Source organism: Manacus vitellinus, unplaced genomic scaffold, assembly GCF_001715985.3.
Source record: "Manacus vitellinus isolate BGI_N305 unplaced genomic scaffold, ASM171598v3 scaffold_5_pilon, whole genome shotgun sequence".
Taxonomy (NCBI): Eukaryota; Metazoa; Chordata; class Aves; order Passeriformes; family Pipridae; genus Manacus; species Manacus vitellinus.
Genome location: NW_021940682.1, coordinates 6,339,569 through 6,360,182, shown reverse-complemented (window position 1 = coordinate 6,360,182; position 20,614 = coordinate 6,339,569). Strand labels below are relative to the sequence as shown.

The 20,614-nt window shown below is 41.9% G+C and overlaps 1 protein-coding gene across 1 annotated transcript in view; it reads left to right on the top strand.

Annotated features, from left to right (window-relative positions):
* The window catches only part of WNK1 (WNK lysine deficient protein kinase 1), a 104,838-nt gene that overhangs the window by 81,028 nt on the left and 3,196 nt on the right, over positions 1-20,614 (top strand). Inside the window, exons 20-30 of the mRNA XM_018080294.3 lie at positions 225-1,651; positions 4,376-4,459; positions 7,623-7,709; positions 8,411-8,480; positions 9,929-10,008; positions 10,536-11,185; positions 12,068-12,270; positions 13,394-13,588; positions 14,833-14,925; positions 17,295-17,336; positions 20,415-20,602. Coding sequence (XP_017935783.3) covers positions 225-1,651; positions 4,376-4,459; positions 7,623-7,709; positions 8,411-8,480; positions 9,929-10,008; positions 10,536-11,185; positions 12,068-12,270; positions 13,394-13,588; positions 14,833-14,925; positions 17,295-17,336; positions 20,415-20,602 — 3,119 coding nt within the window. The remainder of the gene's footprint in view (positions 1-224; positions 1,652-4,375; positions 4,460-7,622; positions 7,710-8,410; positions 8,481-9,928; positions 10,009-10,535; positions 11,186-12,067; positions 12,271-13,393; positions 13,589-14,832; positions 14,926-17,294; positions 17,337-20,414; positions 20,603-20,614) is intronic.

Here is a 20,614-nt window from a genome sequence, read left to right as displayed (position 1 = left end):
AGTTCAGGTCATATTGTGCTGGATTCTTAGCAAAAAAATTCTGATGCGTTTTCTGCAAGACTGAAACCTTAAATTCTGTGTTTTAAGGTAAGCTTGGATTTGTGTGTTTTATTTGGTTTTTTTTTTTAGTGATGCTAAGAGGTAAATGTGGTCTTAGTTTAGTCATAGACAATAATACTGTAATGAGCTTTTCCAAGCGGACTGATAATTTTATGTTTTTCCAGTTGCTGCATCTCCAGTACATGGGCCTGGAATGAATCTCTCCCACTCAGCATCATCACTGAGCTTGCAGCAAGCTTTCTCTGAGATGGGGCATGCTCAGATGACAGAGGGACCTAGTACAGCTCCTCCAGTGTTCAACCAAACAGTACCACCGTTTCCACCTGCACTTTCTAGCATGGCAGGCAGTGGTGCAACTCCTGCATCTGTCACTGCTTCTTCAGTATCTGTTTCCTCCAGCACTGGTGTTTCTCTTCCAGAATCTGTTACTTTGCCTTCGGAAAATGCAGCTGTTGGAGCTGCACCAAGCACAAGTGTGCCAAGCTCTGTTTCTCCACCTCCAGCCTCACAATCTGGACAGCAATCGACTGGTGTCACTTCCAGTGTGAGCGCCCCTGCTTCTTTCTCCTTATCTACCACATCCCAGCCCGCTCAACCAGTAACTGGAGATATTGCCCCCAGTATCAGCACACCGTCGTCCTTGGCACTGCCATCTACCCAGGTTCCTGGTGTCACTGGTCTTGGTGTCGTTGCACCGACTGTGACATCTCAGTCTACTCCTCAGATTGTAAGTAGTATGGCAGCACCACAGACATCCATTGCCCTGTCTCTGGCTCAGAACGTGGCTTTGCAGCTTCCTCACCTTAGTAGCAGTGGCTCTGTGTGCAGTCTGGCAGAAACAACAGTTGTAAGCGCTCCACAGTCACTACCTGAGAGTGGGCAGTCTCTGGCTACATCACATCCCTGCAGTGCAGCTGGCTTGTCTCTTCCGATCTCTGCACCTTTGTCATCCTCAGTAGCATCAAGCATATGTGGTTCAGTCGCTCAGCCAGTGATCCATCCCTTACTCATCCCATCAGGAATTACATCAACACCTGTCCTGCCCCAGATTTCGGGTGCAACACCCATGTTGCCCCAGGTTCCCTTACCTGGTGTCTTGCCACAACCAGTCACTAACTTGCCTGCCGTTCAGCAGACTTTGATACATAGCCAGCCTCAACCAGCTCCGTTACCCAACCAGCCTCACGTTCACTGTCTGGAGGCTGATGCTGATGCTCAGTCTAAAGCTCCTGGTATTGATGACATAAAGACCCTGGAAGAAAAGCTACGGTCTCTCTTCAGTGAGCATGGTAATGTGGGAACAGTGCATCCTTCAGTATCTCTGGAGACATCGCTGGTGATGGAAACGACAGTTGTTCCTGGGATACCAACCACTGCTGTGGCACCAACTAAACCCCTGACATCCATTAGCACTTGTATACCTCCAAGCAGTTTGCCTCTTGGACCAACTGGCTTGCCAGTGCTGACTCCAGCTGCCACTCCCGGGCAAGGGATCACCCCAGGGAGCTACATTTCGGCACCAAGCAGCATTGCGACAGCAGCAGTGAAACCAGGGACCTCTCCCTCCAAGCCCCCCCTTAGCAGGGTACCGGTAAGAAATGCAATGTTTGTGTGAATGTTCAGCTGTTGTAGGAAACCGCCTTCTTGAGCAGAATCCTTGTTATAAAGCAAAATGTTTATTCATGCAGAGGTGGCTTCATTTAATGTAGTATTGAAAGTTTTATGCTCTGGTGGTTTTCATGTATCCCAAGAGGTGTTTTGTTTTGTCCCTATCAGGGAAAAAAAGAAGTCCAGTTCTGTAGTGTGCTTCTGAGAGAGGTCTCTGGTGTCACTGTTAGTTTTTCCTAGTCCTAAACCACAAAGAGTAAAGCAACTGTGATTTGTTTTATGTGTTTATTTTTTTTTCTTGATGTTGCTTTTTCAAATAGAATTTTGTAGGATTGCTTTAAATAGCTTTTTATCTTGTACACGATGACTGGAATGAGATGAAGTGGTTGTATAATTCACAAAGTGGTCAGGATAGCTTAACTTTGCTTCCTGTCATTAGCCTGCTCCTTGCAGGCAAGGGTAAACCTGACTGAATTTTTTTTTTAAGTCCTGTGCTGCTTATGTAGTGCCTGGATACTGTTTTCCTTTCAAATTTTAGATTTGTGAAAGCAGGATTTTGAGAAGTTTAAAAGATATCTGAAACAAAACTCTTTTGTTTGTTTGAATTGTGCTCTACAAGCAAACATTTTCATAAAGAGATAGCAGTGACTTAGAATAACAACTTGGGAGGTGTTGTGGAGGTTGTTACCTGCTTGCTAGCCATATATATCAATATGTGAAATTAAACTACTTATTTTCTCTTAAATGACTCTCCATACTGGGAGACAGCCCATTTCAGTATTATAAACTCTTGGTAACCCTTTTCTTAAATGGAGAAGTAGCTCTTAAATGAAAATAGATTGAAGAAACTTCCAGGTGTTTAACAAACCCAAAACTTTAATACTCACTTCTTTCTGTTTCTGTAACATTGTTTTCCACTCACCAACACTTAGTGTTGGTCATCTTTAGCTGGCCTTGCTGTTAACCAGTTTCAGGCCATTCAAACTGAGCTAATGCTCCCAATAACTCCATTCATTAGCAGTCTTTCCCATGTACTCTTTGTATTCAAAGAAAGTAGAATATTGCTGCTGTCAAGGAGTTGGGAATATGTGCCAAGGAGGTTGGTAGGGAAATCTGGACATGAAGGCATTCATTAATACTTAAATGAAATTGAGAATTAGAAAAGAAAGATTAGAAAATAATAGAAAGTGATATCCATTCAGGAGCAGTTAAAAACTTGCTAATTGCAAACCTGTAATTACAAAGGCTTGGGTTTAAATGTAATAAATGTTAGGGAGTTTTTGATTGTCCCTTTTAGAAAACCTACCTCCTCTTTGAAGTTTTTACTTATAACTTAGTTTGGTTTTTTTCAAAGCTTACTTTTAGTTTAACTTTCCTTGTTGTTACTTTATTTTCAGGAGCTTATTGCTTTAGTTTTCAGGGGTTTGCTAAGCTCTCTGTATTTTATTCTGTTTGTGGCCAAGCTGTTAACCTGGGCAGTTTAAGTGTTTTGACTTGTCTTACAAATGCATTTGAAGTATGTTTTGCCTCTTATTTACAAACTAAATTATGAAGTTACCACAGCTTAGAAATTCATCATGCCTCAGAACAGGTAATATCCTTGTGTGTTTCTTAGTGTGCAAAAATGTTGAGCTAAGGCAACTTGGCCTAGTTCCTGCTGAAACATTTTTGAGAGGATAGATAAGTATGGGATGTACCTTCACCAGGCAGTTACTACTGCAGTGTGAACCACTGTTCAGTTGTGGTAACACACTGCAAACTGGAACTGGTTCTGCTGCTTGAGGCCTGGGGTAGACTTTGGGCCAGTTACCCATATCCATCAGTCACTGTCACACAAGGGCAGACAGCTGTCCAGTGCTGGAACTCACCAGGCAAACCTCACATCATGGTCAGGCCTCAAGATGACAGCTGGGAATAAGAACTGCAAATTGTGTAATGGGTCACTTAATTCCTAGAACTTCCCACTTCCCTAACAATGGAAATGACTAACTGGAATGTACTGTCTGACCTGGTGGGGAGGCTTTGATGCCGCCTTCTAACATTTCCAGTCTCTCTAACCTCCTTTACGTAACCTGGATGACTTCTCCCTACCCAGATGCATGGCCTGGTCATCTTCTGTGGGTCATCAACACACTTCAGTTCAAAAAGTAGTGATGGATCAAAAGATGGTGTGAGAGCTCTATAAATCTGTTTCTCAACAAGTGGAGACATCCTCAGGCACTGACAGTTCCTGTTCCCAAGTCACATTGCTTGGATTAATGTGCCAGAAGCACGTAGCTTGCAGTTTCTAATGGAAAGTTAACACAGATCTGTTGGAAGGAGACTGAGTGCCTTCTTGCACCATTTATAAATTAAGCTTCTTGGAAATTTAATTGCTTTTTGGAAGAATTATTTTAGCGTTTCTTGCAGACTTGAAAGTAATATCCCCAAGATACTTAGTTCCTGGACACAGCAGCTTGTTTAAACTGGAAATTGTGGCTGCTCAAAGGTAATCTGGATTATAAAATAAAACCAAAGCAAACAACTTCCCCCAACTTTGTTTCAAAAAATACCTAAAAACTCTATATGCTAACTCTGCCAGGAGGAAGTCTCTACAGAAAAAAATGTTAAGGCTTCTGTTGTATGACATGACTGACTGTAGCTTGGTATCTGATCCCTCTGTTGTTCCCTGTCTGATGGACGCGCGTTTCCTCTTCGTTATCCATAGGTGCTACCAGTAGGTTCTGACCTTCCAGCTGGCACTCCATCCAGTGAGCCGCTGCCACCTTTTCCAGGACCTTCACTAACTCAGGTGCTACACAACTTGGCAGATTGTATCTGCTGCTTTTCCTGTCGAAGAGCATGTTGCAATTAAACTCTCCATTGCATGTTATTAATGTCCTTGTTTTTCTTTTCTTTTGACTGAGTAACCCCTTTTGTGTAACTGTAGTAGCAGCCAGAATCGCTTCAGCACTGGGTATGAGCAACCTGGTCTAGTGGGAGGTGTCCCTGCCCATGGCAGGGGGTTGGAACTAGATGATCTTGGAGGTCCCTTCCAACCCAAACCACTCTGTGGTTCTGTGTAACTTGCCCTTCAGGGTGCTGTACCCAGTGTCTGAAGTACAGGAACAGTTGATCAGTCTCAGCATTTTTTTAGTGTGTAAACCTGAACTTCAAAGGTGTTTAAGAAAAATAAAATAACACAGGTGAGTGTGTGCATAAAACTTGAACCTGTTTTCTTCTTGAAAAAAGTATAGTAGCAAAATAATATGGGAAACTATGTATTGCAATTAAATGTTTATGAAAGTGAAAAATTGCTAGCTTTGTAAATTCCTCATGGGCTCCTGGGGCTTCATTTTTTTTTTTTTTGGTGGTTGTTACTCCACTCTGATTTCACTGGGCTTTCAGATTTGAAAAGGTTTTTGAAGCTCCTGATCATGTACATAATTTGAGTGTAACAGGGACTTTTTTGTCCTTGTATACAATAGTTAGCTTGGATATTTTGGATGTAAATGGTAGTGCCAAGCAATAGGACAAGAGGCAATGGCAGAAACTGATGCAGAGGAAGTTCCACCTGAACATGAGGAAGAGCTTCTTTACTGTGGAGGTGACCAAGCACTGTAACAGATTGTCCAGAGAGTTTGTGGAGTGTCCTTCACTGGATACTCCAGGACCATCTGGACACAATCCTGTGCCCTGTGCTCTGGGACAGCCCTGCTGCAGGGAGGTGGGACCAGATGACCCACTGTGGTCCCTTCCAGCCTGACCCATTGTGTGACACTGTGTGGTTTGCACAGCTGAGGCAGATGACGTCTGAAGTTGGAAGGGAAAAAGCTCATTCAACTGAGCTCTTTCACAAAAGTAACTCACTTTTACAGCTTGATCTTAAAGCCATAGGCCCTATTCCTGCCCTGTGAGTAATCAAGAAATGGGTATCTTCTTTCTCAAACTGAGCAAGAAGCTGCATTAATGTAGCTGAATGGCTTATGAGTTGTTAGCAAGCAACACTGGTTTCCCTCCCCCTCCACCGGCCCTCAGCTTGTAGAGGCAGAAGCTGGTTTATGTCTTTCAGTTGGTTCTCTCTGAAGCATGGTTTTGCTAAAGGAAAAACTACAACAGTTTGGTGATAATTCTTACCTGAGTTCTTGCTGTGAGCAGATATCAAATGGATCAGGAGGCAGGTGGTTTAAATCAGTCATACTAAGTTCGAAGTCCTTTTTACTTTCATTGCTTTAAACTCAGTATGTTAGTAACATTTTCCCCCAAACTCAAAAGCACTTGCAGCCGCTTCTATGACTCAAGCCACTGTGCCACTGCAAAAGGCTTCTTCCTGTAAGTCAGAGGTATTTCTGGCAGGATCTGTGGCATGGAAGAGGCACAAATATAGATCCTTTGCTTCTTGTCCTTTGCAAACAACTTACCTAATTTCACTTCTCATTTGAACTCTGAAGGCTTGTCTAGGAGCGAGACAAAATTGGAGGAGACCAACTGGATCAAATCTAATTGACTGTTAAGAGCATTTGCTGCTATCATATAATGCTATCTGGAAAATTACTGGCTTGTCTTAAAGTTGATAGGTTTGCCTTCCGTGCTGCTTCTGTCAGTAGGTCATTACTCAACTTATTTTCCTTTCCTTAGTACCAGACTCGTAATTTGCAGACAAAGTACACGTCATCTTAAGACCAGTTTTGAACAGTTTGTTCCATAGTCTTAAATACCTGTTCTATTTATTCCTTAATTGCTTTTTAAAGCGTATTTAGATTAATTTTTCAAGCTTCATTTTGGTACCCTTGTTCCATAAGGAAATCTTCATTTCCCGATCATTCTGATAGCTCTTTGTTTACTTGAAGCAAATATCTTCTTGTGAGCATAAGTGATATTAGTATATAGTATTAGAATATAGTATTTCAGGGGAAATGTCCTCTTTATTTTACAGTACTGAATTAAATTAGGTCACTTGTCACTAAGCATTTGGATTTCTGAATGGAGTCATAGAAGTCTGCATCTTTTGCCCTTTTTTTTTTTTTTAATGGAATTGATTCTGGTTTATTGTTCTCCGGATTTTTGGTTGTGCTTTGAAACCCACAAGTCAGGAAGAATGTCATCCTGGCAACCTGTTGAAAGCATTTTTATGCTATTGTGTATCTCTAACTTTCAGTTTCTTAAAAGTGGAAAATAACGTTTTTATGTTGCCGTGACCTCAGCTTCAGTTCTAAAAACAGATACAGACCTTTTTTTTCATATAAAAGACTTGGAAAGATTATTAATACTAAAGTTTGGATGGAAACTTCTACTCCACAGTGTCAGAATTGCAACTTAGTGATATCTGCCAACACTTTCTTCTTTCATATGTATGCTGTGGGTAGGGCCCGAATTTAATAATTTTGAGTGAATCTGAACTTTTTTTAAACTTTAAGACATTTTTAGGTAATTCTTCTCCTCTCCCCCTCAATTCAATTGACCAAGTTTGAAAAACATCTTGGATGCCAACTGAAACAGCTGGAATCTAAGTAATAAGCATATTTGAGAGAGATTCTGCCCCTCTCCTGTCCTCCTCTTCAAGCCAACCCATCCAGATAGCCTCTCTGAGGGGACTTGTGGTTTCATTGTTGGGGTTTTTTTATTTGTTTTGTTTGTTTCGGTTTGGTTTGGGGGTTTTTGTTTGTTGGTTTTTTGTTGGTTGGTTTTGGGTGTTTGTGTGGGGGTTTTTTGTTTGTTTGTTTTGTTTTTATTGGAAGGTAGTTTTTCTGTTCTGTGTTTTTGTTTTTTTTTCAAACAAATATGTTGCTTAAGTTGCTTCCAGTCTCACTGTGTTATACATAAAGATGTTAAATATAAAGATGTAGGAAAGGAAATGTGATAGAAATATGGAAGCCGTACTGACTGCTTTAAATTTAAGTATTAAATATGGCTGTTTCTCAAAGGTGATGTATTTTTCCTGAGCTGGGACAGTTTTTTACTCTTTTCTTTCTCAGTCCCAGCAGCCACTGGAAGATCTGGATGCTCAGCTGAGAAGAACCCTTAGTCCAGAGACCGTTCCAGTGACATCTGCTCCTGCCTGTGTACGTTTGCAATGTTGGCACTTTAGTAGTCTTCAAAAACCTCAGTGTTTTCCTCAAGGTCGTGCTCTTAGGTCACTGCCTTTAATATCACCACACCAGTAGTTAGACTTTTAAAAATAAAAATGAGAAGTCATCTTCCCGTCTGTGGGACTGAGTCAACCAAAGGAGGAAAAATCTGTATGTTGCAATAGATTATGTAATTTCCTGAGGCTGTTTTTTTGGTATTAGTTCTTATTCCAGCTCTTCTGGTGATGTCATGTGTGTCACCAAGCTAGAAGGGGAAGCAACTGTGGAGTAAGGAGAAAGAGCACTAAACCAGCAGTATGTGATATGTCAGTCTTAATTTGGGAGGGGTGTTTTAAGTGTGGATCTGAAACTTTCAAAGGCTGTGATAATGAACTTTGATACTAGATGAAGACAATGATTGATATTGTAATCTCCAAGTGGCTACTTATGCATTCCTTCTACACAGCCAAAGGGAATGTTCTGCTACAGCCTCAGGCTTGTAAGGCCTCTAAAACCTCTTGCTGATGTTGCTTGCTTTGGAGGTTAAAAACTTTTGCATTTGTCTTTTCATGGGTCATAATTCGTCTCTCTTGGAAAGATTATGTAATATGCAGTGTGTTGGATTTGTTGGAATTCAATCAAACCATTGATTATTTTAATTTAATTTTATTTTGTTTGCCCCCTTGAATGTGTAGTCTGTGCCCTCAGTAGCATCTACGACGGTTACCGGGCTGGTGTCCACAGCAACACAGTCTCTGAAGGATGGTAAGACAGCCATGATTATTTTAGATGGTTTCTCAGCATGGAGATATAATCCAGAATTGAACAGACTAGCAACTTGGAAGGTTGTAGCCTTTTTTAGTAAGTCATGCAATGGCAGTTCTTTAAGGGGATTGCATTAGTTTTTAGTAGCCAGACTGAAATTTTCCCCCGTAGGCCGGGAGAGGGGGATGATACATGTGGATTGTAGTGACTCATTTAGGATTTAAAGCTGTCCAAAATGCTAAATTAAGATTCACCAAGAATCTCCACTATGCTGCTAAGGTACAGCTTGAGGACTTGAAGGAACTTTCTGTCATGTGTGATGTTCCTGACGACAACAGTAAGACTTCTCATGTAGTGTCATCACACTGTGTTCTACATGTAGGGTACCTCTCCCTAACCTGAGAGTGTTTCCTTTCTGTTCAAATAGAGAAATGAAGGTTAAACTACTAAAATTAAGGAAGATAGTAGGAAAACCAGACTTCCTTCTGGATACTTTAGAACAACTGAAGGTTGTCTGGATGATCAATGACTTTCAAATTGAAATGAATTCAGTTGTCAGGGTGGAATCCAAACATTTGCAAAATAGTCTTAGACTTTCCTGTCAGCATTCACCTAACTGTTTTAGTTTTTGAAGTCTTCCATTTTTAAAAGAAGCTGTTAATATGGTGCTGAAATTATTTCTCAAACTATCTAATAAACACTATTTAACATGCATGTGCCTCTGAAGTTTAGTGACAAACCTTCAAAAACTCTGTAGTAAAATAAAATATGCCATTTTGGTATGCTGCTGGTGTAGTATACTGTAGAACCCATTAGTCTGCAATAAAATGAGTTGGATTTTGTCTATCAGAGTTTAGAAGGTACAAGTAAACAATCTGGGAAGTTGGTTAATAAACAGAGCAAGCTGTCCAATAGAACTGATTTAAAAATAGAATGTTATTTCTCAGCTTTGTAACCTTACACTACCAGTGCACAGAGCAACAAAACTAGGAGCTGACACCTAAGAATCCAGCTCTAAAAGCTTTAGATAGACTGCTTTAAGTAAATGTGGTTTATAGCATTTCTTCAACTTACTACTTTTCTATTAATGAATTGTCCCCAGTATTTGTGAAATTTAGGTAGTCAGTGTGGGTACTGAATTAAAATAAGCTTTTTCTTGCATAAATTTTGTTTCTGTTTTTAATTGTCTATTTCACATTCCTTTTTTGAAATTAGTGTGCTTTTTTACTGTTACCTAAAAGTGCACTTTCATCAAATACACTGAGCATGGAAGCTTTGTAGAAAAATACCTCAACTTAACATTAATAATTAACTTTTTAATATTCATATGATGCTATGAATCCAAAGGCCTGTTAGGAGTTCATGGGTAGTTGAATTAAAAAGAAATAGTTGGAGTTCAAATAATTTGTTGCTTGTTTTCCTGTTAATCCCATTCTCCTTTTCCTTAGCTTCAGCATCAGGTGATGGAGAGAGCAGTGCTGTGGCTACCACAGCAGGAGCCAGTGTCCTGAAGATGGGGCGGTTTCAGGTAGGAGATGTTCAGCTCACTTGGTTGTTGATCCAGATCTTTGAGCAGTTCCTGTGCTGTGCCAGCTCAGTGTTCCTTGTGCTGGACTTTGCTGTCAGGAGAGAATGCCCACATAGAGCTTGTGAACGCTGCATTTCACACAGATGCTGTTTTCATTTGGGGCAGAGATTGCACTGGTCTGTGCAGGTCTGGAATTGTAAATACAGTGTTTTATCATGTCAGGCTTTGGTCTTCAATATTAGCTGTTCTTTCACTAACAGTGCTGGGGTGTTCACTGTATTGTGTCCTGCTGGTGAAGGAAGCCCTATCTGAATCTGCTGTGTGTCTTGGAGTTAATCCTCCAGAATGCTCGGAAGTACTATTTTGTGTGGCAGTGTGTTGCCTGCAGGGAAGCAGTAGCTTGCTTTGTGGCATACCAAGGAAATGAGTTATTTTCCCCTCTCAGATGTATCTTACTATTAAAGTAAATAAAAGCATGATATTAAGGAAAAACCAAGAAAGTCTGCATGTTTGTATTTCTATTCTAGGTATCTGTGGCAGTGGATGATGCGCTAAAAGAGGGTGACAAACCTGAAACTAAGCCAGTGCAATTTGAAACCACCTCCAGTGATTCTTGTCTTTCTGGCAGTAGCCCAGAGAGTACACTGGTAAAACAGGCTGGCAGTCGGAAAAGCGGGGCTGTTGCTTCCTTGGATGTGGTGGATGGCATTCCTCAGACAGATCCCGAGCTGCAAGTACCGGTAGATGTTGGGCAGGCTACTAAGGTCGGGCGCTTTCAGGTGACAACAACAACGGATCAAGTTGGCCGCTTCTCAGTGTCAAAGACTCAGGATGAGGTCAGCTGTGCAGAGAAAGAGCCAATGACTCTTCCTCTCTCTGTGGGCTTGGAACAAGTTGCTTCTTCAGCTGCAGCTCCGAAGAAAGGGTTGGAGTCGAGGCAGTCCCCACACATGAATGGTCCGTCCTCTGATCCGGAGGCCGCCTTCTTAAGTGGGATGGCTAAGGATTTGGATGATGGCTCAGGGAGCCCAGACTCTCTCCAGCACCTGGGATCAAAGATCAGCCTCCCTGTTCAGAGCCTTAGCAACTCATTCAACTCTTCCTACATGAGCAGTGACAACGAGTCAGATATTGAAGATGAAGACTTGAAATTGGAACTCCGTCGGTTACGGGAGAAGTAAGGCTTTTTTCTTTGTGTATAAAATAGGAATTTCCCCCATACTTTCCTATTCACAAAGAACAAAAATAGACTTCTTTAAAAGGCTCAACCTTTGCCAAGTGTCAGGAGTCATTGTCAGTGTTTATGTGGCAAGTAGGATTCTGTAGTAGGAAAGCAGTACACAGTTACAACAAAAAAGGGATATACGTATTTGCTGTGCTTAATTTTCTAACCTGTAACCTTGTTGTATGTAGATTGAGAGCTGCCCTGTGGATAAGACTGCAGATGTAAGGAGGATTTGGCGTATCACTGACGTTTAGTAGTTAGTGGGAATAATGGAGTCTTGTTTGAAAATAACACACAAGTCTCTGCATTTCTAGTATGCATTTCTGGCATTTCTAATGCTTCTTCTTTTCCTAAAGAAACCTTGTGGGCTTAGAAAAAAAATTTAAAAGTCAAGCAATGTGACCTACTAATTTATTTATACTGAAAGTTGAACTTTTTTTTTAGGCAGCTGGCAGTTTTAAATCCTATGTATGCAACTGCTCTGAAACAAAATGTAAGGCAATACCAGTGTAGAAATCTCCAAGGCCACATGTCTCAGAAAATGAGTAATCTAGCTATTCCTGTAGCATTTTAATGCTTTTTTTGTACTTCGGTTTATCCTGGTTTTATGATTACAATGTTGGGAACTTTGTGTTTGAATTCTGGCCAGGGCTAGAGCACACTGGAAAATGGCAAGTGTTCTGCCGTGTGTGTTTAGTGACTATTTGTGGAAAAGATTTATTTCCTCCTTTCTTAAATGTTTACGAGAGCTTGACCAAAGAAGCACGTCAGGCTTGACTGGAGGGGAGGAATTGTGTGCATTTTTGTAAGTCGCTCTCTTTTGTAACGTGTTAGGCACCTTAAAGAGATCCAGGAGCTACAGAGTCGCCAGAAGCAGGAGATTGAGTCACTGTATATGAAATTGGGAAAGGCCCCACCTGCAGTAATTATTCCCCCAGCTGCACCCCTTTCAGGAAGAAGGAGACGACCTACTAAAGGAAAAAGCAGCAAGTCCAGTCGTAGCAGCTCCCAGGGACATAAAAGCCCTCAGTTATCAGGTAAGACTTTCTTCAGTTTTTTTACTACATAAAAGAGAGAAGGTACCATCTCTCATTCTTAGATCTTTGTGTGTCTGTCTTTTCATTTGAGGGGGTCTGTGTGCACTGGTTCCTCCCTGAATTTCTTTATCATTTTTGAAATTACTTGTGCTATTTGGTAGTCTTGCTTGTGACTTTTTCAGTCCACTGAAAGATACTGTTACATGGTTCTGTAAGAGCAGTTTTAAAGTTGTGGTTTGTATTTTTTACAGATTAGTCATTGGGCTCTGACTAAGAAGAAAAGTGTAAATTTACAGTATGAGAGGAAAACTTTGTTTTTTAAAGATAAACTGTTCTTGTTCTCTCCTGAAACTGATTTTACAGAATGGGGCTGGTCTCTTCAGTCATCTGCAGAGATTTTTTTTCTACTTTAGTATCACTTAAGCATGGTATTACTTGTGTCCTTTCAGTGTAGAAACTTAGTCACAGTTGAGGGATGTTAAAGTAGTGATATTTTTTTTAATGGAGTTGCAGCCTCATTGTGATTACAAATTGAGAATTGGCAAGGCTTCCTTTCTGCTAAAACCATTTTTATAATAAGCAAAACTCAGAAAATAGTTCTGTTTACTGATTGAATGACGTTGATGTCAGATGCTTGCTGGGTAATTGGAGATGTTTCTCAAATCCTGTAGGATGAGCAAACAGTATTGGAGGGCCAGCACTGTGAGCAGAAATATTTATTACTGCTTCTTGCATATTCACTTCAGTAATTCCACGTCATACTGCAGTTTCTGTGTCCAGTCACCCTGGCTGCTCACTTCTGTGGTGTCATATGATATGGGAACTCTATGTGAGCACGTGACAGTGAACTAGAACAGAGTTGTCTTTAAAACTGAAGATTTTTTCTGGTCTTACTGCTTTCTTAGAAACTGGAGTAGTTCTCTCCCCCTGCCTCTCCCTGTCTTACCTGAATTGTCGTGCTTGACCAGAAGATGATACACGTTTTTTCCATTAGTAACTGTTCCAGTCAAACTTTCCTCTGGTTTTTTTTTTTTTTTTCCCCTGTCCCTTGGGAACAATGACAGAACCTTTGAAAATGATGTGGAGAGACCAAAACTTTTTGCCTTCCTTTTTTCAACTCTAGGCAATCTGTCAGCTCAAAGTGCACCATCAGTCTTACCCCCTCAGCAGACCCTTCATCCTCCCGGCAGCGTGCCAGAGATTGGGCAGAACCATTTGTTGCAGCCCCTCAAACCTTCACCTTCTAGTGAAAATCTCTACTCTGCCTTCACCAGTGATGGTGCCCTGTCGGTACCGAGCCTTTCGGCACCGGGCCAAGGTAAGACTCTAAATGAAATTAGTCTAATTAGCAATGGAAATGAGTGATCCACTTCACAACACTTGATTTTTAGTACATGGTGTAAAGCAGTTTTGGAGTCCCCAGCCTATGTGTGAAGGCTGGTTTTTGCACCTAGATTTTTAGCTGCTCACACAGGTGAAGTGTGAGGTGGTTGAAGTGATGAATGGCCCCCGTCTGCTGTAACGAGAGCCCCAGGGACAAAAGAGTGCAGTGGGGTGGTGGCAAGTGATGCTCTGCTGACCTGTGGGAAAGGTATAGGCTGGGGGGAAGAGGAGACAGGTTGGAAATGAGAAGTTAGACTGAGGAAGGGGCAGAGCAGGTTTGTTGTTAGCAGATAACTAAAATAGTAGGAAATTTCTGAAGAAAATTTCTGAAGACTCAGAGTCCTTCTAGACTTCCAAACTGCTTTGCCTGTTTCTGTCAATGGAATTTTTAACAGTAAAAGGTAAAAAAAAAGAAAGGCTCATGTTCTTCAATTGTGAGATAAAAAATTATCCTGGAAGGAAGAGTTCAGTGTAGGAGGATGAAATGGTGGGAATAGTAAATTATTCATTTACTCAGGTTACTCAGATCGTGGATTGCTTGTTATTAGTACGTTATCAAATAATTTCTCAGGCACAGCTCTGACTTATTTGGTAGGAAGGGCTTTTTCTACTTACCAGTCGTTAAGGGGATGACTCCTTTATTTCTCTGAACTTAGTTGTTCCAGGTTTTTTCCCCCTTGCACATCTTTTTGAAAAGCTTTGCTATAGACTGATTGATTACATCAATTCTAATGTGTGTTTTTGCTGAAACTGGAGAAGTACAGGCAGAAAATGGAAACAGACTTTATGGAAGAATTTTCTGTAAAGGTTTTTTTAAAGAACTGTTTCAAGTATTTTGGAGCTACTTGAATCATCTCCCTGTATCTAGAGTTGTGCAGTACCATTCTGGAATTGGACACTTCTGCCAGGATTTGGCTTTCCTATAGATTGCAACCTTATTGTTGGGTTATGTACTGGAGAACAACACTGCAAGCTTGGCTTAATGTCTGGAGGTGTTAGAAGGAGTCCCTTCACTCCGTATATTGTCTGTGTACTCTTTGGTCCACACTTTGAGACTTATTCTTGTGTGTCATGTTAATGCATTTCACCCTTCCAACTTCAAGTTGCTAACATCTTGTAGTGGTGTTCTGTCTCTTCTCCTCTCCTTTCTCTGTTCTTCCCGTTCTTGTTTTCTCACAGGCTGTGCGAAGTTTAACTGTGCATCTGAGAGAGTGACCTTCAAGCCTGGTGGCAGGAGGACCCGATTTCTGAGTACGCCCTGCTTGGCTCTTTGTGTGTAACACCTTTACTCCTTCCTTGTCTGTTTTTTGTTTTGTCTTTTTGGTTTCTGTTTCTGCTGCTTGGATCTGTTTCATGCAGCCCATTCTCATCCACCACCTTGTATTCCCTCCCGTGCCATGGCTCAGCTGAGCTGCTCTTAGCACGCCTTTAGAAGTTTGGGTTCTCATGTCAGGTATTCTCTGTTGTTAAACTCATGATCACAAGCACTCATTTTCTCTAAACCTTTAGTGGAAACTTTCAGGACAGGTCAGTGAAGTGACACAAGCTGGGGAGAATTAGCAAGGTACAGGTGCATGGGCATTTTATTTTGGCCTGCCTCAGTAATTTTTCTTCGGCATATGTTAGGTGGCAGGAGACTTGTAGGGGAGATAATCTTTGTACTGAAAGAGTGAGGAAGATTTGTTTTTCAAATTATGCCTTTGCTGGGCACTGCAGTAACTGGTGGGGGGAATATGTTGCCCTCCTCCAGCAGTGTGCCCACAGTGCAAGTTGGGCAAGCTTCCTCATGTCCTCGGCACCACTGCTCATGACAGTGCAGAGCATTGATGCCACCTGTAGGCAGTTAGCAGTGACTTCTTATGATAATCAGCAGATGGATAACTAAAGCTGGAAGCACTGAGGGTTTTAAAAATAATTAGAGGATATTTCCAGGCAAACTCAAAAGATCCTTACCTACTAACGGGCCCAGGTTTAGAAATTTTTACTGGGAATTGGACATATATTAAATGTGCAACAAATAGCAGTGAAAATGGTAAATAGACATTTATTTAAGTAGATATCTTCAGACATTCTGTCTCATGAGTTACCTTGCGGCTCTTTTCAGAATCCTTTCATTTGTGCTTACGTTAGGTCAGACTTACAAGAGAGCCTCAAACTTCTGATGTGGCTGAAATAACAATACGCTTGAGCTGCTGATGTGATGCTTTTTATTGGGAGTGCTGCAACATTTCCTATGCTGCTTCTGCAGTCTAGACCCTTTAAATGCCCGACATTTGTTTCCCACCCTCTGGAATGACCTGATATGAGAAAGCTTTAAGTGCTGTGAAGAGACCTTCAGTCGCTGCTCTGCATGGCAGTACCACACATCTGCATCATCTGTCTCGCTACGGTCGGCAGTGGCACAGCTGAGCCAGAGCTGTGTGTGGGAACTGGGCCTGGCCTTCTGCAGAGACAGCTGCAATGCAACCAGCTCCATCCTCCTGAGAAAGGGAGGGAGTCAGAGGGAGGGGAAACTTCTTGCTAAGCTGTTGAGTTTTGCGATGATAATTCTATCCCGCTTCATTGGATTTGGGATATAAGCACTAATGGTAGTTAATTTTTCAAATTGAGCATCTTTAAATGTTTTTGCTTGGTATATTAATGTGCAGATGTGCACTGACATCTGCAATGTCAAAATTTATGATTCTTTTCTTGGAAGAAGTTAAATTCTTACCAAAACTAACTTTTAAAAATTATTTGTAGTCCGGCCTGTCCTCTTTTTGGGTAGGGAATATGAGGAACAGCCAGTCTGTTTCTAGAATTGGCAATGAATTAAATATATCAGAGTATAATTTACTTACAAGGCCTTGACTGCAAATTGACTGTCATTTAGCCAGAAGAGTACTTTTGCATGTGTGTCTCCTACTTTTGGGACTGGTGCTGAGGGAAACAGATTCCTGTTGAAAAGAGTGTTGTAGCTGTCCTGTAAAAGCAGGTAATACTTGGCATGGCACAGCTTGGCCTGGCACTTGGCTTACTGCAGGTTGCTTGTTTCCTGGAGTCTTGTCCTTGAAATGCTGTTGCAGACTGCTGTGGAGAGTGACAGCTGGAGAAGATGCTGGGTTAGAATCAGTGGTCTTGAGGAAACAGTGCAGTGATTGATGCTTTTAACTGTGCAGCTGGAGAAACAGAGTGGTACAGCTTGGCAGGGAGTGTCTGAACTGTTTTCACAGATCTGAGAAAATAGGGTGACAAACTAAGAACACTTGACCTATCAAATAAATCTTTCTTATGTTGCTGGTCAAACTTTGATAGCTGTAAAATGCTTTGTACATCCTGACAAAAATGGAAGATGTACTTGCTTTTCCTTTTCTGATAAGAACCAGTTGTGACCTTAATGTCTCCTGACATTCTTCACTATAGTTTGGGAATTATGCAGAATAAATATAGGAGGCTGGGCCTCTTTTCTTTCTGAAAGTACAACTGATTAAACCATCAGACCAGTCTTTGGGTTTCTGCTAGAATGTCCTAGTAGTGACTGCAAGAGCCCTGCTGTGCTGTGTTCTCTGTTTCTCACCAAGCTTTTTGTAATGCTTCCTGATACTAAACGTTTCTCACTGTTTCTCTTATCTTTAACAAATTACTCTCTCTTTGTGCTTCAGGGAAGATGGTGAAAAAAGTCTGTCCTTGCAACCAGCTCTGTAGTAATTATCTTATTTCTGTTATCTCCGATTGCTGACTGTAAAGCTATTCATCAGCTTTTCCTGGTCACTGAAGCCTTATGTCCCTGACTCTGTCTCCAGCACAGCATCTGTCTGTCTGTGTTATGCCCTCTAATGTGTACTCTGTCATTAGTATATTGAGTAGTCAGGCTGCTGCTCTTGCAGCCCAGTGGAGGCAGGCAGAACCTCACCTTCACTGTGGAGCTCTGCCCATCGCTAACAAGAGCAGCTTTAGTGTCAGGGTCAGTTGCTCACTCTAATGTGCTAGAGTTGTACCACAGAGCAGCTGCTTTGTTTGGGATTTAATGGGGCTTGTCACCTCAGGGATGGATCCAATTGCAGACACTTCTTCAACATTTCAAAAGCATAAGAGAGTAGAGATCTCTAGTGTGTCTCCCAAAGCAAGAGATGTTTAGAAAAGCCTGTGTGTGCTCATGTCATTTAAGACTGTTTTAAAGGTGTCTTTTGACTGGTTTTTTATGGTGGGGGGGGAATAAAAGGGCTGAATGAAGGCATGTAGGTAGTGGGCTGGGGAGAGAGGAGCCTGTTTCACTTGAGATCCTTCATGTCAGAGCAGAACTGGGGACGGCTGCTGTGACCGAGCAGGAATGTGGGGGGTTGTTTCCATTGAATGCTACAAGTTGAAGCACTTCCTTTTCAGACTCTTCTGGATGGCAGTTTCTGCAGGCATTGACTGTGGAAGAGCTAAAATGGGAAATTCCTGAGAAGTACTTTTTTGAATTGACATTACATGAGAGCTTTAGTTGTGTTGCTCAGCTGTGATGCTCTGACCTGTTATGTCTGTGACCTGAGATGGGAGCTCCTTAACAAAATCAGCTTTGCAGACAAAGGTCTCTCAGCCTCCCACCTTTCTCACACTGAACCAATCCATTTCTTTTGAAAACACTTAAACTTTATGAACTGATCTTTTATATCTTCAGCTGAACACACTGTAGCATGTGCTTTGATTAGTTCTCTCCCTTCCGTGGCCTGAGGAACCTCTCCAGTGTAGGTCCAGGATCCAGTGTACTTAGTGATTGAAGTGGAAATGTGAAATATCAAAAGCAGATGCTGGCCATCGGGAAGAGGATGAGAGCAAGTGTGTCAATCCCTGCATGAACTCTCATGGTGGAATGTGATGATTACTGGTTTTGGCAGCGTTCCCCCTCCCCCAAGTACTTTCTCGCTTTTGCCTCATTTGTCTTTAATTTCACCTTTCACATCATTGCTCTTATTAAATAATTGCATTCAGAGCCCTTTCCACATGATGCATGCTTCAGGTTCTTGTTACTTCACTGCAGACTTTCCTTGCACCGTACAGTGTGTTCCTGCTGCTCTTCATCCGTGCTGCAGCCACACTCCCTGCTCAGGGAACCTTATTCTTCCCTTTTCGTGTGTACTGTTGCATGCCTGCCCCTAACAACTGCTGCCCCACCTGTGGGCACCCAGACTGGGAGCCACTTCCATGCTTGAGCTGGGACTGGTGGGACGGATACTTATCCTTCCCTCCTCAGCACTACTAGAGGCAGTAACACTTTGTTTATTTGTCCTGCATAGTAAGTACCTCACCTTCCTAATTCACTCCTCGATACGAAACATTCCTGCAGAGGTTTGGAACCAGTTCTTTCTTTGATACAGTGGTTGCAGGGAATGTGGCTGATAGCCAGGGACAGTGGAACAGACGAAGGGAGCTGTCAGGCAAGAGACAGCGATGCCACCATTTGGCCTTTCCAGTAGAGACGTGATGTTCATTGCTGGCATTTCTGGTGCTCCACTTCTAAATCAGTTTTCCTCTCAGAAATGCTTGCCATAAATGCAGGTTTTCATGGATTTCCCAGCTGCAGTCTCCAGAGGGAGCAAGTAGAAATGTTTGAGGATCTTTAGGCACCAAGTAGGTGAGGATGTGTGCTTGCAAGCAGTGCTGGCTTTAGCACTGCTGATGCTGATTTTGTTGTTGGGTGTGCCCTAGAGGTTAACTAGCACTTCCACATCTGTAAATGAGGATGCTTTGCAATATTGCTGGGAATTCAGGATTCTGTGCAAAATGCAATTTCTTTGATTCCTGTTATGAGATCTGCCTTTGAAAAACCGAAATTTGAGTGCAGTTTGTTGTTTATAAGTATGAGGAGCATAGTGAGGCTATCCAAAACAAAGCTTCTAGATTGCTTTTCCCCCCCACAGGATAATGTTCAACAAGCTTTCCAGCAGAACCGAAACCTGGTATTTATTTGAAGGGGTTTTGTGTTCTTGCAGTGAATAGAAAAACTTGTCAAAGCTTATCTGAGGAACTAGTCTCACTCCTGCCTTCTTTAAGCTGTGTTAGTTGTTTGCATCTGAAATGCTTATTCTTCTGACATAGGAAATCTGAACCTAATGGCAAAAAAATGCTTTCAGAGGCAAAAAGCAAAATTTAATGTGGTGCAGACTTCCCCTGCTGATCCTGGCTGTTTGGTGGATTAAGACAGCCCCATCTGGTTATCCTCAAGAACATAAGTATGGCAGCTATTGGAAACAACAGTTGCTGTTTCTTACTCTGTCTCTTTTTTGCGTATATGTAAACTGGGTGAATTTTTCTCTTCATTTTACAAAGTGGAGATAATTTGCTACAGAGCAGCTGGCAATGCTGATTTTACTGCTCCTTATTCAGCATCCAGCATTGTCCCCCAAGGTGGAATTGACCTGTGCCAATAGTGGTTGCTACTAATTAAAAGGTTTAGGTTGAGAGAGCGATGTGCCTCGTGTACTGTGATTCAGTGCTGAAATCTGATGTCCTTTTTCCTCTACGAAGACCTGTAGGCTGCTACCATTCCCCTCTTAAGATGACCACTTGCAGCACTTCTAGCAAAATAAACAGATCTATGAAATACTCTCAATCCGAGAAAATGCCTGTAGGAGTCCTTGTAGTTCCCACTTCAGTGTGTCCTGGAATCAAAACTTAGAATTAATCTGCATGGCATTTTAACTGGCTCTCTCTTGGTGTACCATTACCACAGTTATTTCATGCACGAGAGGAAGATGATCTTTAACCTTAGTTTTGATTCCTGGTTTTTGTGTTTGTAGGGACCAGCAGCACTAACACAGTTGGGGCTGCAGTGAACAGCCAGGCCCCCCAGACCCAGCCCACTGCTATCGCCTCAAGCCGGAAAGGGACTTTCACAGATGACCTGCACAAGCTGGTCGATAACTGGGCCCGGGATGCCATGAACCTGTCTGGCAAGAAAGTTGGCAAAGGGCATAGTAGTTATGAGGTAAGATGTGAT